General features: G+C 38.8%; 1 protein-coding gene across 7 annotated transcripts in view; it reads right to left on the reverse strand.

Annotated features, from left to right (window-relative positions):
* Window positions 1-15,000, reverse strand: part of LOC144957388 (NPC intracellular cholesterol transporter 1-like) — a 53,119-nt gene that overhangs the window by 15 nt on the left and 38,104 nt on the right. For 5 of the 7 annotated variants that reach the window (XM_078888655.1, XM_078888652.1, XM_078888654.1 and 2 more), the window contains exons 20-27: window positions 14,441-14,553; window positions 12,427-12,553; window positions 11,735-11,802; window positions 9,901-10,051; window positions 8,458-8,689; window positions 3,819-3,932; window positions 2,151-2,313; window positions 1-241 (exon numbers count right to left, since the gene is read on the reverse strand). The exon at window positions 1-241 is cut by the window's left edge and continues 15 nt beyond it. In XM_078888655.1, coding sequence (XP_078744781.1) covers window positions 108-241; window positions 2,151-2,313; window positions 3,819-3,932; window positions 8,458-8,689; window positions 9,901-10,051; window positions 11,735-11,802; window positions 12,427-12,553; window positions 14,441-14,553 — 1,102 coding nt within the window. In that variant the 3' untranslated portion in view covers window positions 1-107. The remainder of the gene's footprint in view (window positions 242-2,150; window positions 2,314-3,818; window positions 3,933-8,457; window positions 8,690-9,900; window positions 10,052-11,734; window positions 11,803-12,426; window positions 12,554-14,440; window positions 14,554-15,000) is intronic. The other 2 variants (XM_078888657.1, XM_078888656.1) reach the window with 1 other exon arrangement.

A 15,000-nucleotide genomic window follows, 5' to 3' on the forward strand; every position in this document is an offset into this window, starting at 1 on the left:
CAGTTTAATGAATGAGAATTACTCGTAAACATGGATGGCAAAAAAAAACAAAACAAACAAACAGTAACAAGGACCTGGGTGGCGTCAACTTCGTTCTATCTATACAGTTACTTAATAATTTTGGAGTATTTTTCACATAGGTTGTTTCCCTTGTTTGGTGTGGGCTCCACCTGATTTTTGTGTACAATCGTATCTTTCCTCTTTCTGTTTCGAATAATCCTCGCCCTGTTCACGGGTGGACCTGTGGGGAAAAAATAAAATAAAAGGATTTAATAGTCTTGACTGATGTCACGTCCGCCCAGCAACGAGCAGCTTGGTTCTAAACAAAGAAAATCAGTACATTTTATTATTCATGCTGGCTAGAACTTTTTCACATGTCATGTGATCAGAATGTATAAAAGTCAAAACATCAGGTTTATAATGTTTTTTATCCCCTCTGGATACACTTTTATGCTCGCCGGACAAGTATTTCATAAGGGGCGTCCGCCATTGTTCCGATGGTTTAGAACCAGTTACTAATTTACTATGCGGCATTACGAGAGGGAAGTGATGTCACGACTGTTCAAGCCTATTCCGCATTGCCGAGTGGTCACCGGTCTTGACTTTTATTTAAGTAAGTCAAGCAACAACAAACAAGAAACATGTATATTATCACCCTCTTCCTCTTCTTTTTCTCCTCCTCCTCCACCAGTACCATCATCAACGTCGTCGTCGTCATCATCATCATCGTCGTGGTCGTAACCACCATGATCCAAATTCTCATCAGTAAATGGACCCTTCGACTCATTCACAGTATTACTGCTCGTTTGTTTTGTTTTGTTTTTAAGGGTTTTACGGCGCTTGCAACACATTAAGGTCGTATCAGCGCCAGTAAAAAGGAAGAAAAAAAAAAATGGGGTAGCAAAAAGTTCTAGAATTACAATTAAAAGAACTTGAGGAAAAAGTGAGACAAAGTCCTTGGAAAAGTCTCTTTACTCACATTCTCTCACCGTACTCATGTGTAAAACGTGTTAACAACGTTGTCTCTATCAGAAAAAAATGTAATATCGCCTAACAGGCGTCGTGTCTTGTTCTACATGGGATGCGTTGCTGTTGGTCAACGACCCCGCCTTATAAAGCGCTTTGAGCACATTTAGTGGCTATTGCGCTGTATTATATCTTTGCCTAAAGGGGAAACTTTGCTTCTTGAATTGTGGACCAGTAAGAAATTCACAGAGGCAAAGTTTCCCCTTGAGGCAAAGTTACCCCAGTTGACAGTACTCATCATCATCATCGAGTGCCAGGCCTGTTGCAGACATCGGCGATCATGTCCCTCCAACCATATCTGTCCTCAGATCTTCTCAATAGCTCGATTCCTGTTCCTCCCCTCCACCAATCCATCCATTCAAATTGTCAATGTAGTAATCTATCCTCTGTCTCCCTGTTCTTTTCTTCCCAGCAACTTTACTCGTAAGTACAATCTTTTCAATTCCGTTGACAGTACTACTTACCACAATAGGAAAGTTGACAGTACTACTTACCCCAATAGGAAAGTTGACAGTACTACTTACCACAATAGGAAAGTTGACAGTACTACTTACCACAATAGGAAAGTTGACAGTACTACTTACCACAATAGGAAAGTTGACAGTACTACTTACCACAATAGGAAAGTTGACAGTACTACTTACCACAATAGGAAAGTTGACAGTACTACTTACCACAATAGGAAAGTTGACAGTACTACTTACCACAATAGGAAAGCTGACAGTACTACTTACCACAATAGGAAAGTTGACAGTACTACTTACCACAATAGGAAAGTTGACAGTACTACTTACCACAATAGGAAAGTTGACAGTACTACTTACCACAATAGGAAAGTTGACAGTACTACTTACCACAATAGGAAAGTTGACAGTACTACTTACCACAATAGGAAAGTTGACAGTACTACTTACCACAATAGGAAAGTTGACAGTACTACTTACCACAATAGGAAAGTTGACAGTACTACTTACCACAATAGGAAAGTTGACAGTACTACTTACCACAATAGGAAAGTTGACAGTACTACTTACCACAATAGGAAAGTTGACAGTACTACTTACCACAATAGGAAAGTTGACAGTACTACTTACCAAAATAGGAAAGGTGACAGTACTACTTACCACAATAGGAAAGAAGCACAGGCAAGAAGATGAGACCCGTGGAAGCCCCAAAAACGACGATGCCCAAGTACATACGGAAATAGAAAACCTGGAACAGCTGGGTCTTGGAGAAGGCCAGGACGATGATGCCCACGAGTTTGGTCAGGGTTATCCCGCTTAGAACCTGCGTGTTATAAAAACAAAAACCATGAAATAATAGTGCTCAACATTTTGATAAAAAGAGCTATTTATAAAACATTTCAAGTATAAATAAATGAGCTTTTATATAGCGCAATATCCACTAAACGTGCTCAAAGCGCTTTACAAGGGGGTCCCTGGCCAACAGCAACACTTAACATGTAGGACGGGACATGACGCTTGTTAGGCGATATTGTAATTTTTTGGACAGAGACAACGCTGTTATCGAGCAGGTACTCATTTTACACCTGAGTGCGGTGAGAGAATGGGAGTGAAGAGTTTTTTCCAAGGACTCAACTATGCGCCGAGCGAGGCTCAAACCCAGGACCTTCCGATCCGAAAGCGAGTGTCATACCACTAGACCACATAGCCGAACACAATTATGATCGAACGCTCGAAACAATATTATTGTAGTTGTAGAAACCCCGGCTTCTAGGGCCTAATGGGTGGGAAGGACTATATAAATGTCATGAAAATGTTGCTGCTCGAAGCCTCTTAAACAGGATGAATTAAACACTACAGCAGACGAATGAAATGATGTGATAGTTGCGTTGTTAACCCTTTCCTTACCAGCCATTTTCAGAATTTTCCCCAAAATTTCACTACCACCCAACACAAAAATATTTTTTTTATTACTCAAACAGAAAAGCAACAAATACATTCTACACATAATATTGATCAGCAAAATGAACTCTACACCACAGTGTCACGTTTTTATAGCTATAATAAAACAATTGTCTTTAAATTGTGTGATTTACAAAATAAATCTGAATGATAAAAGTGCTGTTTGGGTCGTAACGAATGTGACGATTTTCCTATGGTTGGCAAGGAGAGGGTTAAGGTGTATAAACAAAATCGTTGTTTTAAAAAGTTTTTGTTCATTCACCTTAACAGCGCCACTATCATATTATTTCATTTAGTATGTAGTGTTTAATTCATCCTGTTGTGTTGATAAAGGGGAAACCCGAAACGTCCATAAAATCTGTCTTCGTCTAATAAATTGAAGCTTACATTTATAATTTAACTCACTCAATTCTAGTGGTTTTTGATACTTTTCAAAATTGGAAAAATAAATAACGTACTAAAAATGAGCATATAAATAGCTAGTTTTATTTTCAACTACCATTCACATGTAAACATTAAGAACATTAGCTTTGATACCACGCCTATAATTTGTCTCAGAAAAAATGTAATAAATAGGCATGGGGTAAAAGTAACCCCGGGTATACTACGGATATAGTAGGTGTTAGGGTTGAGTGAGTTAATTCTTCTCGTTATATAGATAGTATGCGCTTGGCTAAGAAGCTCACAACATTGCCACCCGGAAGTATAACGGACCAACACACAAAACTATGTGTAACCATGAACTTTTATAGTCTGGTTAAAACAGTTTAGTGAGAGTTACTCAAAAACGCGGATGGCAAAAACTAATAACAAAGACCTGACTGAATGACGTCATGTTCATTCTATCTATAAATATCATGAACTCACCGAACTTCCTATCTGTCCCAAAGCCTCCCTAGCCCTTTCTGTCCGAGAGGGGAGAGTACTCATGGCAAAGGCACGGACTGTGTGGGAACAAAACTCCACTGAGATCCCAATAGCCTGGAATTAGAGAAGATATTATTATGTCATGGAAGTAATAGGATTCAATAGTCTGATGTCACATCCGCGCAGCAACGAGCAGCTTGGTTCTACACAAAGAAAATCGGTACGTTTTATTATTCATGATGGCTAGAACTTTTTCACATGTCATGTGATCAGAATGTATAAAAGTCAAAACATGATCAGATTTATAATGTTTTTCTCCTCTGGATACACTATTATGCTCGTCGGAGGAGTATTTCATAAGAGCGTCCGCCATTGTTCCGATAGTTTAGAACCAGTATACTAAGTTATTACGAGGGAAGTGACGTCACGACTGTTGAAGCCTATTGGGCACACCTAGATAACGAGAGATTTCTGATGTATATTGATGGTATGCGCTTAGTTAAAATACTCCTTAAATCCGTCAGCCTGATAAAACGTACCAAAACTATGTGTTCAATTGAACTTTTCTTGTCTGGTTGATAGAATTTATCTAGTGAGAGCAAACCATAGAAATGGCTGGAGGAAAAACGATAACAAAGAGCTGAGTGCCAACAACTTCGTTTTTTTTTTAAATTGTATATAAATATGTGATCAATTGTCTCAAAAACTGTATTATATCGGGGGGGGGGGGGGTCGATACTTAAAATTTAATTTTTAGTTAAATTAGTTGATGCAGGCCAAAGATCCAGAAAACTGTTGGCAGACGTTTGAATGAGAAAACTTAACTATTATGGACACATCCGGAGACACAACACCATCCAAAAATCAGTGCTAGAGGGGAAAGTAGCAGACAGAAAGGTACAGGGCAAACCAAGGAAGTTCTGGATAGGAAATGTGGAGGCAACAACTGGCAAAAGATAATCGACTGCTCGGTAATGGCCCTTGAGCGTGAAGAATGGCGTTCCATGACATTCAACCTCTGTAGGGAGACAGAGTTTTGCTGGTTAAGCTAAGAGGACCTGTAGTTGACACCAATATTATTCAAGTTTATGCACCAACAGAAGAGGCGACAGATGCAGATATGACAGAGTTTTACCATTCACTAGACAAAGCAAAACGAATGTGTAAATCACAAGAAGTCCTTATGGTAATGGGGGACCTAAATGCTAAGATTGGCAGAGGCAGAGATGGTGACATAATCGGACCACATGGACTCGGAGACAGAAATGAACGAGGAAACATCTGGGCAGATTGGTGTAGAACAAATAAATTAATGATTTCAAACACCTGGTTTCAACAACACCCAAGAAGAACCTGGACATGGCAATCACCAGGGGACAGAGCAAGGAACCAGATAGACTTTATAGCAGTATCATCAAGATTCAGAAATGGCATATTAAATTGCAAAACCTACCCAGGCGCCGATGTAGACAGTGACCATGTCCCAGTTGTTTGTACAGTAAGGATAAAGTTTAAAGCTATTCAGAGAACAGCTGGTAGAATAAAGAGGGATTACAGGTTATGCAAAGACAATGGCATACAAACAAAAATGAGAGAAGAATTTGAAAATGCACTCATGATACAAAGCCAAAGTGAACCTGATAACGAAAAATGTGAAAAACAATTTGATATATTCCAAAAGTGTGTCAAAGCAACTACAGAAAAGCATTTACCAATAGCTCAAACAAACAGCAAAAAGGAATGGATGACAAATGAAATTCTAAACCTATTTGAAGAAAGACGAAAATGCAACAGAGGGTCTGCAGAATACCAAACATTGAACAACCACATTAAATCCAAATGCATCGAGGCACACGAGAACTATCTAGACTGGAAATGCTGCGAAATCGAAAGAGAATACAAACCCAACCCCCAACAAGCTCACCAAAGAATAAAAGAACTATCAGGGAAAAGGAAAAGCAAAGCAGCAGGAAGTTGTATCCAAAACAAACAAGGGGAACTGCTATTTGAAGAACAACATATAGAAAGCCGATGGGTAGAATACATAGGCGAACTGTACAATGATCCAAATAGAAATGAACCACCACTGAAATTCAAAGAACCATTAAGCGGACCAAACATCACCAAAAGTGAAATTGAACATGCCATGGAACGAATGAAGGATGGTAAAGCAACAGGCCCTGATGAAATATCTGTAGAGGTATTAAAAAGCCTAGGAGATCTAGCAATTGATGAACTTCACATATTATTCAACAATATATACAATACTGGGAAAATTCCAGAAGATCTCTGTAACTCTATTTTCATAGCAATACCAAAGAAAGCAGGTGCAGTCAGATGCGAAAATTTTAGAACTATAAGTTTAATAAGTCACATCAACAAAATACTGTTGCGTATAATTATCAACAGGCTAAGGAATAAGATTAACCCCGAAATCGCAGAAGAACAATATGGATTCCAACCTGACAGAGGGACAAGGAACGCAATATACCTCCTCCGTGTTTTAAGTGAAAGAGCTATACAGGTTCAGACCCCACTATACCTCTGTTTTGTCGACTACAAAAAAGCTTTTGATAGAGTACGCCACGAAGAAATACTAAAACAACTGCACTCCATTGGCGCTGATGAGAAAGACCTCAGACTCATGCAAACATTATACTACACCCAGCAGGCATCTATCAAAATCGGAAACTCTACAGGAAATTCCATTCCTATTAAGAAAGGAGTCCGTCAAGGGTGTGTTGCCTCACCAGATCTGTTTAATCTATACCAAGAAACAATCATGAGGGGCATAAATAATATGGAGGGAATAAAAGTAGGAGGTCACAACATAAATAATATAAGATACGCAGACGATACGGTACTCATTGCAACATCAGAAATCCAACTTCAAAAGATTGTTGACAAAGTGGTAGTAGATAGTGAAGCCAAGGGAATGGAAGTGAATATCACCAAAACAGAATGCATGGTAATACAGAAAAACCCCAAAAACAACAACACCTGCAATATAACGATTCACGGCGAGCAGCTTACCAACGTAGAAAGTTTTAAATACCTAGGTTCAATAGTGACAACAGATGGAAGATGTAACCGAGACATACGAGCAAGAATAACTCAAGCCAAACAGGCCTTCATGGACCTGGGAAACATTTTGAAAAACAAACAGATGTCGTTCGGGATTAGATTCCGAGTCTTGAAGTGCTACGTGTGGCCAATCTTGTTCTACGGATGCGAAAGCTGGACTACCAATGCAGAAACACAAAAGAACATTGAAGCTTTTGAAATGTGGTGCTTGAGAAGGATGCAGAGAATATCGTATACCGCACACAAAACGAACGAAGAAGTGCTAAAACAAACATACCAACAAAGGAAACTAATGCCCTTAATAGTGGATCGACAACTATCCTTTTTCGGACACATAGTAAGGAAAGATAAGAATGAATACCTGGCAAGTTGTGGAAAAATACCTGGTAAACGCGCCCGGGGGAGACAAAGAAAAACACTCATAGACCAACTGAAGGGCTTCACCAACCTAACAATCCAAGAGCTGTTTGAAAAAGCAAGAGAATGGAGAGAGATAATTCATGCAGTATCCGAAGCCTGGACCAGGCATGGAACCTAGAAGAAGAAGAAGGGAGACAGAACTCCGGTAAGGTAAGTTAAACTCAAAACATTTGAGTTAAAACAAATGAAGACCACTGGGGGAAAATACAAGTCATATGGAATGTGATTTAAGAAAACAATTAAAAAATTTAGAAGTCTTATATTCATCTTGGTTTGGTTTTCTTTCCCCTCTGTTCTTTATTATATGTGCTCTTCTTCAATAAATACATTTTTACACCAACCCTTGACAAATTAACTATGTGCCAAGGGGTATAGATTATGTGACCTTTCCCCCCCCCCCCCCCTTGTGGTCTTCAAATGTCTTCATGGAAAAGAGAGCGACTGTTCAAAACGCATAGTTCAAAAACTCTAAAATTCCTAATTTTGATCATTTATTTGGCTTTTAAATCTATCTTCTTTGGTCTATTTCACTCCGACATGTGCGGCTATGTGGTCCAGTGGTATGGCACTCACATTCGGAACGGAAACCAAGGTTCGAGTCTCGAGCAACGTATAATTGAGTCCTTGGAAAGGGCTCTTTACTCACATTCTCTCACCTTACTCAGGTAGTGTAAAATGAGTACCTGGCCGTTAACAGCGTTGTCTATGTCCGAAAAAAATATATTAGAAATATCGCCTAACAGTAACAGGTGTCGTTTCTCGTCCTAAAAGTTGAGTTTTTCTGTTGGTTAGGGATCCCTTGCATGCAAAGCGCTTTGAGCACGTTTCGTGGATATTGTGCTATATAAGATAAAATAAATAAAATACAATTCCCTTTATTCATTCCCAGGGGGAAAATTTGTCTTTAGGTTCTGTTCCAAGGAAAGACTGGAATAACCAGTGCGTTAGCCGCAGAGCAGCGCCGCAAAGTGAGCTCGGGCGAGGTGACTTGCTCAAGGCCACACAGTACAGTGGCAGGTGATTGAACTCGGTACCTTTCGGGTACGAAGCAAAGAACGTACCGCTGAGCTACGCTGCCCCTAAAAATAGCTTAAGACATAAAACCAGTTCGGCATGTTGTAAAGTCGCCACCCACCATGATCAAATTGACGACTGTCAGAGCGTTGAGTTCAATATTCCACAGATACATCAGCCCCATCACGTTCACCAGAATCATGACGATCGTCACAACGACGATGGCAGCGGAGTGAAGGTCAAGGCCGAGCAGTAGAAAGGTCATGGCAAAGATGGCCGCCAGGCAAATGGCGATGTTGACGGATGCATCATGGACGATGGTGAGGTATTGCTCGTAGAAGACGTAGAAGATACTGAACAAAAATAAAACAAGGAATGTATTTATTACCTTTTTTTTTTCAAGGCAATCACTGAAAAGAAACTCAAAATTCTCTATCTCTAAAATAATTTAAGTATCAAAAATGTGCCCACTGTGACGAGTATGCATTCAAGATGTAAAATACGAAATGTATTGCTTTTAAAGTAGTTTACGAATAAATCATCTTGCTACTCAGGTTTAGACAACGGGCTCCAGTTTGTTTGGATACTTATTAATATTAGTAAGGATCCCGATATCTCAGTTGGTAGAGCACTCACTTCACACACAAAGGGATCGATCCCCCTGTCCACCCAGTGATTGGATAGCTGGGTCTGTTAGATCTGTCGGAAAGTATTATGCGATAAACTAGTGTACTATCCAACGGGTAGCAAGCAATTTCTATTGTCCGTGATAAACCCCGGCTTCATGGGCCTAAATGGCTCTGAAGGACTACTTTTAGTGCAATAAAACCTGGACGGTAAAGTCAAAGGGATTTATTTATCTTTGAGACCCTGGGTTGGAAAAAGTACCATGATAAAAAATATTCCTCTTAAGCAAACATGACAGTAAAATCTTCTGATGTCTTGGGGATTGAATCCTAAAACCTTGTGCTCTCTGGAAAGACTCATTTAACTCATTCCACAGACAAATCTACCCGAGTACTATGACAGTAAAATATTCTGATATCTTGAGGATTGAATCCTAAAACCTTGTTCTAGATAACTGGAAAGACATGTTGACCCATCCCACATGCGAATCTACCCGAGAACTATGACAGTAAAATCTTCTGATATTTCAGGATGTAATTCTTATACTTGTGGTATCTGGAAAAAGTAGAAAACGATAGGGGCTGCCTGAAGCCGGTGATCGTGATAATACTAATAAAAGAGTGAAAATGGAGAGGCTTCGTATGTGAAAAATACAGACAATGGACCTTTCGGGTCAAAAAACCCTTCGTCAGCACAACAATGCACAAATAACGTATGGAAAACAAATAAAATAAAATTCAAGTTATTTTGCATTTTATTTTATTTGTTTTCCACGTTTATTTGTGTATTGTTGTGCTGACGAAGGGTTTGTACCCGAAAGGTCCATCCATTGTCTGTATTGTTTCCATACGAAGCCTCTCCATTTTCACTCTTTCGTTAGTGCTATCTTGAAAGACATGTTGACTCATTCCATAGACAAATCCACCAGAGCACTGACCTGTAGGGGAACACATCAGCGACTTCATCATCCTCATCACTGTGGGAAATGATTCTAGAGATGTTTTCAGCGACTACACGGGCCTCCTTCAAAGCGTTGATATAGTCTGCCGAGGTCTTCAGGGTGGTGTGGTATGTCATAAAGTAACTGGCTGGAAAATGACACAAGTAAATGCTTTCGATTTCTATAACATCTTTCGAGAGCGGTAAGGGCTGCCCTAAGCCTGGGATTGTGAAAATACAAACGAAAGAGTGAAAATGGGAGAGGTTTCGGATGGGAATGATACAGACAATGAACGTTTCGGGTACAAACCCTTCGTGAGCACAAAAAAAAAAACAAAACAAAAAACAACAAATTAACGGGGAAAACGAATAAAATGAAATGCAATATAAATTGTATCGTTTGTACACAAAATGGTGGTTGGGGTATGAGTGAAACCACCATTGAGTACAGACGATGCAACTTATATTGCATTTTATTTGTTTTCCACGTTAATTTGTTTATTGTTGTGCTGACGAAGGGTTTGTACCCGAAACGTCCAATGTCTGTATTGTTACCATCCGAAGCCTCTCCATTTTCACTCTTTCGTTTGTATCATACCATCTTCCAAAGCGTTGCTATAGTCTGAGGATATCGTGGGGAAGTTTTGATAATCATAAAGTAACTGACTGGAAAATAAATAAGCAAATATTTTAGATTTCAATATCATTTTTTCAAAGCGCTGACATAGCATGATGAAGTCTTCGGGGAGTTCTGATATATCATAAAATAACTGGCTGAAAAAATAATATAAGTAGGATTCTGATAGAATCACCAGAGAAATTTGAAGTTTTAAAACACTCAGGTTCTTGTTCTATAAAGATCTGAAAAGATTTTTATGAAACAGTGCCAGACAAAGCAAGAAAGAAAAATACAAAAAAAAAAAAAAAGAAAAAACATCCCCTAAAAATCAGTCTTCTTCGACTATTGTCCTATAAGGTTATGAAGTATTTTTTTTTTATAATTCACTAATCAAATGACAACCAATCGCAGTTTTCGAATGAGGTGAAAATAAACAATTTCCAATGCGTTAGGAACAACCTTCACCTGGTTTGCCAATGAACAAGCTTGCTATAAATGGCATCTTGATCTGTCTAAGTCTACGTGCCCATATTTACAGGTCTTATAACCGAGCGCAAATTATATGGTTCTGATTTAACAATGTTGTAGTTGAGAATATTTCGCGTTAGTTTCAGAGTATTTCCACTACTACAATGAGCCCATAATCAATTGGGTTATCAGACCGGCAAATAACTACACGTCGATTTCAGGCAAATAAATAAAATAAAATAAAAATTATATTCCCTTTATTCATCCCCAAGGGGAAATTTGTCTTTTGGGTCTATTCCAAGGGAAGACTTGAATAACACAGGAATCAGCCGCAGGGCATCGCCGCAAAGTGATATTATGACTTGTCCAAGGCCACACAACGAGGCGGGTAGTCGAACTTACTTGGTACCTTTTGGGTAAGAAGCAAAGACCATACCGCTGAGCCACGCTGTCCCATAGTCGAGGTGCAGCAGACAAAAATGCTGAGAAAGACAATTATTTTAGCCTATTGTGGCCGTTAAGAGATCATTTACTCCATCATCATCCTCATCATCCATCGTGGCTTGTACTCTTGAGCACGTTACCGGTCATCTGTCTCCACGTATCACGATCCTCTGCGATGCGCATGGAATCTGTGTTGCTTTTTAAATTACTTTTGGCCATTCTCAGGCTATTTAGAGAGCTAGAGGAAGACAAATAATGGCATTTACTCTATAACATTGTGAAAATCACCTCAAATACTCACCTCCGACTTTTGTATGCCTTTGACTGTCATTGTATAAGTGAACACCAGAACCGTAAGCTGCATGGCCTCTGAAATTCGTAAAAAAAAAAATAGACAAGTTTACTCTTTCGTGCAAAACTTGCTATCGAACACACCTTATATCTTAGGTGTTTCATTGTCTCAAAACGGTTTAGGGCTACTAACCAACACCGGAGACTGACTTCGACGACCCGGCACTGCCGTCCTCTGCCGTCTTCCGGATAAAGACGTCGGGCACGGACAAAATACTAAGAATAAAAAGAAAAGCCGCTCGACCTACCCATACCAAGCTCGGAAGAAAAAAAAAACTGCAGAGGACGTCGGGAGCTTTTTACTATCCCATTTTCTTCCTTTTTACTGGCATTGATACGAGCTTAATATGTTGAAGCGCCGTAAAACCCTTAACCCTCTCTTTACCACCTACAGCAAAATCGTCATAATTGTTACGACACAATTCATTTATACACTTTTATTATTCAGATATATTTTGTACATCACAAACTTTAAAGAATAATGTTTGTTTAATAATGAAGAACAGAAAGTTGTTTTGTAGAGAGCTTGTTTGAGTTTTTAAAAATCATTTTTTTTTCTGCTGGGTAAGCCTGTCATTTTGGGAAAATACTGAAAATGATCGGTAAGGAAAGAGTTAAGAACATAAAACTTTCCAATCTTACCCTTTAGAGCAAATCTTATTGGGGTTGTCGTGTAGGAACCAGGGTAAGAACTTGTCAAAATCCTCTCCAATTGGTCTTCCCTTGTACGTGTCTTCAACTCGGCACGGTCTACACGACGGGTCTTTGACTGATGATGAAACACAGGATAGGGAAGAAAAGTCGTGACGTCACACCTATTTTTCCGGTTCCAAAATCATTTGAAATGTTTATCTAACCAGGAGGAGGACTAGTAACGATGAATCCAGTCCACTGGAAGACTGGTTTTACACTTCCAATGAGACTGGAGCCTATTTTTTTCTCTTTTTATTTTGACCTCACATTTGAGTTCCCTATTGGAGAAGAATAATGTGGAATTCATGACACATAATAGGTCAATGGTCTTTTGTGGCCACTTGTCTCAAAACGGTATAATGATGGGGGGGGGGGGGGGGTGGGGGGGGGTGGGCAGATACTTAAAATTAAACAAAAGCTAAAGTTACAATGGAGATAAAGATAAAGGGAGTAAATCTGACTCATGAATTAACAACACAAAACAAACGACATTTTGGCCCTTGGCCTTTTTCAAGGAAACACAGAATACATATATATTTATATTAGATTGTCATAATAATATAGGCGAAAATTTGTAAATGTATATTATTATGACAATCTAATATATATATATATATATATATATATATATATATATATATATATATATAATATATATATATTCTGTATTTACTTGAAAAAGGCCAAGGGTCGAAACGACGTTTGTTTTGTGTTGTTCATTCATGAGTCGGATTTACTCCCTTTATCTTTATCTCCATTTTATTGACTCATTTAGGTACCTCTATTTATTACCTTAAGTTACACAATTTGAGTCAAATCGTCCAATTAAATAAAGCATCATTAAGAAGGATTTTATTTCTCTAACTTAAGAAAAAATATTAAATAAAATTTCCTATTTCTTGGCATTTTGACATTCAGCTTCGTTTCTTTTTCTAGTTAATTCTATTGCCAAAAAAAAAAAAAACTCCCAGGTTGACACAGCGGTTCACATATAATTTCGTCACCCTCTTCCTCTTCCTTCTTCTTCCTCTTCTTCTTCTTCTTCCTTTCTTCTTCTTCTTCTTCTTCTTCTTCTTCTTCTTCTTCTTTTCGTCTTTCTCTCCTTCTTCTTTCCTCTTCTTCTTCTCCTCCTCTCCCTCCACCACCACCACTTCCTCCTCTTTCTCCTCCTCCTTCTTCTTCTTCTTCTTCTTCTTCTTCTTCTTCTTCTACTTCAAGACAAAGACGAAGTGTATTTATTATATGATATGAGGATTAGTTCAAAAGGACGCCTATGTGGTGACTTGAACACTATGAAATAGAAATATCGGTCCATATGTGACCCCTCGCCTCACAACATTATTATGTCGGGATGATAAAGATGCTGAAAATTGAATTTATTGCCAGAAATCTCAGACTTGCGTTGAGTTTGTATGTTTTATAGAGGAGAATGAATGTTATAACTTAGTGCGCTTAATACCAACAATTCAAAATATTGACCAGTTCAGCTTTAAATTGACTTTTTAGCATCTGGTTCATCCCTACATAATGCCGTTTTGAGACGAAGGGTCACATATGGACTGCCAGGGGAAGGGAATAATAAGTAAAGCATTGTGAGGCTCATTGAAATGGTTTATCCGTGGAAGTGCTCTAGACAAATGCATACATATATTTATATATCTCTTAACTCTCTCCTTACCAGCCATTTTCAGAATTTCCCCAAAACTTCACACCCAACTAACACAAAAATATTTTTTTGTCACTCTGATATAATAGCAGTAAACTTCTTGCCATACATTATTTCTTTAACAAAACATGCTCTACAACACACTGATCGTTTTCTTTAAATTTTATGATGTACAAGAGAAATTTGAATAAGAAAAAGGTTGGTTGTATCGTAACGAATGTGACGATTTTCCTATAGTTGCTAAGGGGAGGGTTAAAATTCAGATGTTCTTTCAGAGTTTTCCAATGCCAGGCCTACCTGTAGAGGGACAAAACTGTTCTGTGTTGTTGAAGTATCGACAGCATTCTGGGCTCGTCAACCAAGAAAAATAGTCGTCCAGCCAGGAACTTGCAGGCTCTGCTATGTAAGTGCTGAGGATTGGGTAATGAAATCATCGTCATCGTCGTCATCATCGTCATCGTTATCATCATCATCATCATCATCATCATCATCGTCATCGTCATCATCAACGTCGTCATCATCATCATCATCATCATCATCATCATATTATCATCATCATCATCATCATCATCATCATCTTCTTCATCATCATCATCATCAACATCATCATCTTCTTCTTCTTCTTCTTTCTCCTCCTCCTCCCCCTCACCGGCTATGTGGTCTAGTGGTATAACACTCGTTTCGGATCGGAAGGTCTTGGGTTCGAGACTCGGTTGGCGCATAGTTGACTCCTTAGAAAAGGCTCTTTCCTCACATTCTCTCACCATACTCAGGTGTAAAATGAGTATCTGGCCGTTAACGGCGTTGTCTCTGTCGGGGAAAAAATGTAATATCGCCCATCAGGCGTCATGTTTCGT

The sequence above is a fragment of the Berghia stephanieae genome, chromosome 11 (assembly GCF_034508935.2).
Source record: "Berghia stephanieae isolate SIO BIC M18660-M18661 chromosome 11, UCSD_Bste_1.3, whole genome shotgun sequence".
NCBI classification, from domain to species: domain Eukaryota; kingdom Metazoa; phylum Mollusca; class Gastropoda; order Nudibranchia; family Aeolidiidae; genus Berghia; species Berghia stephanieae.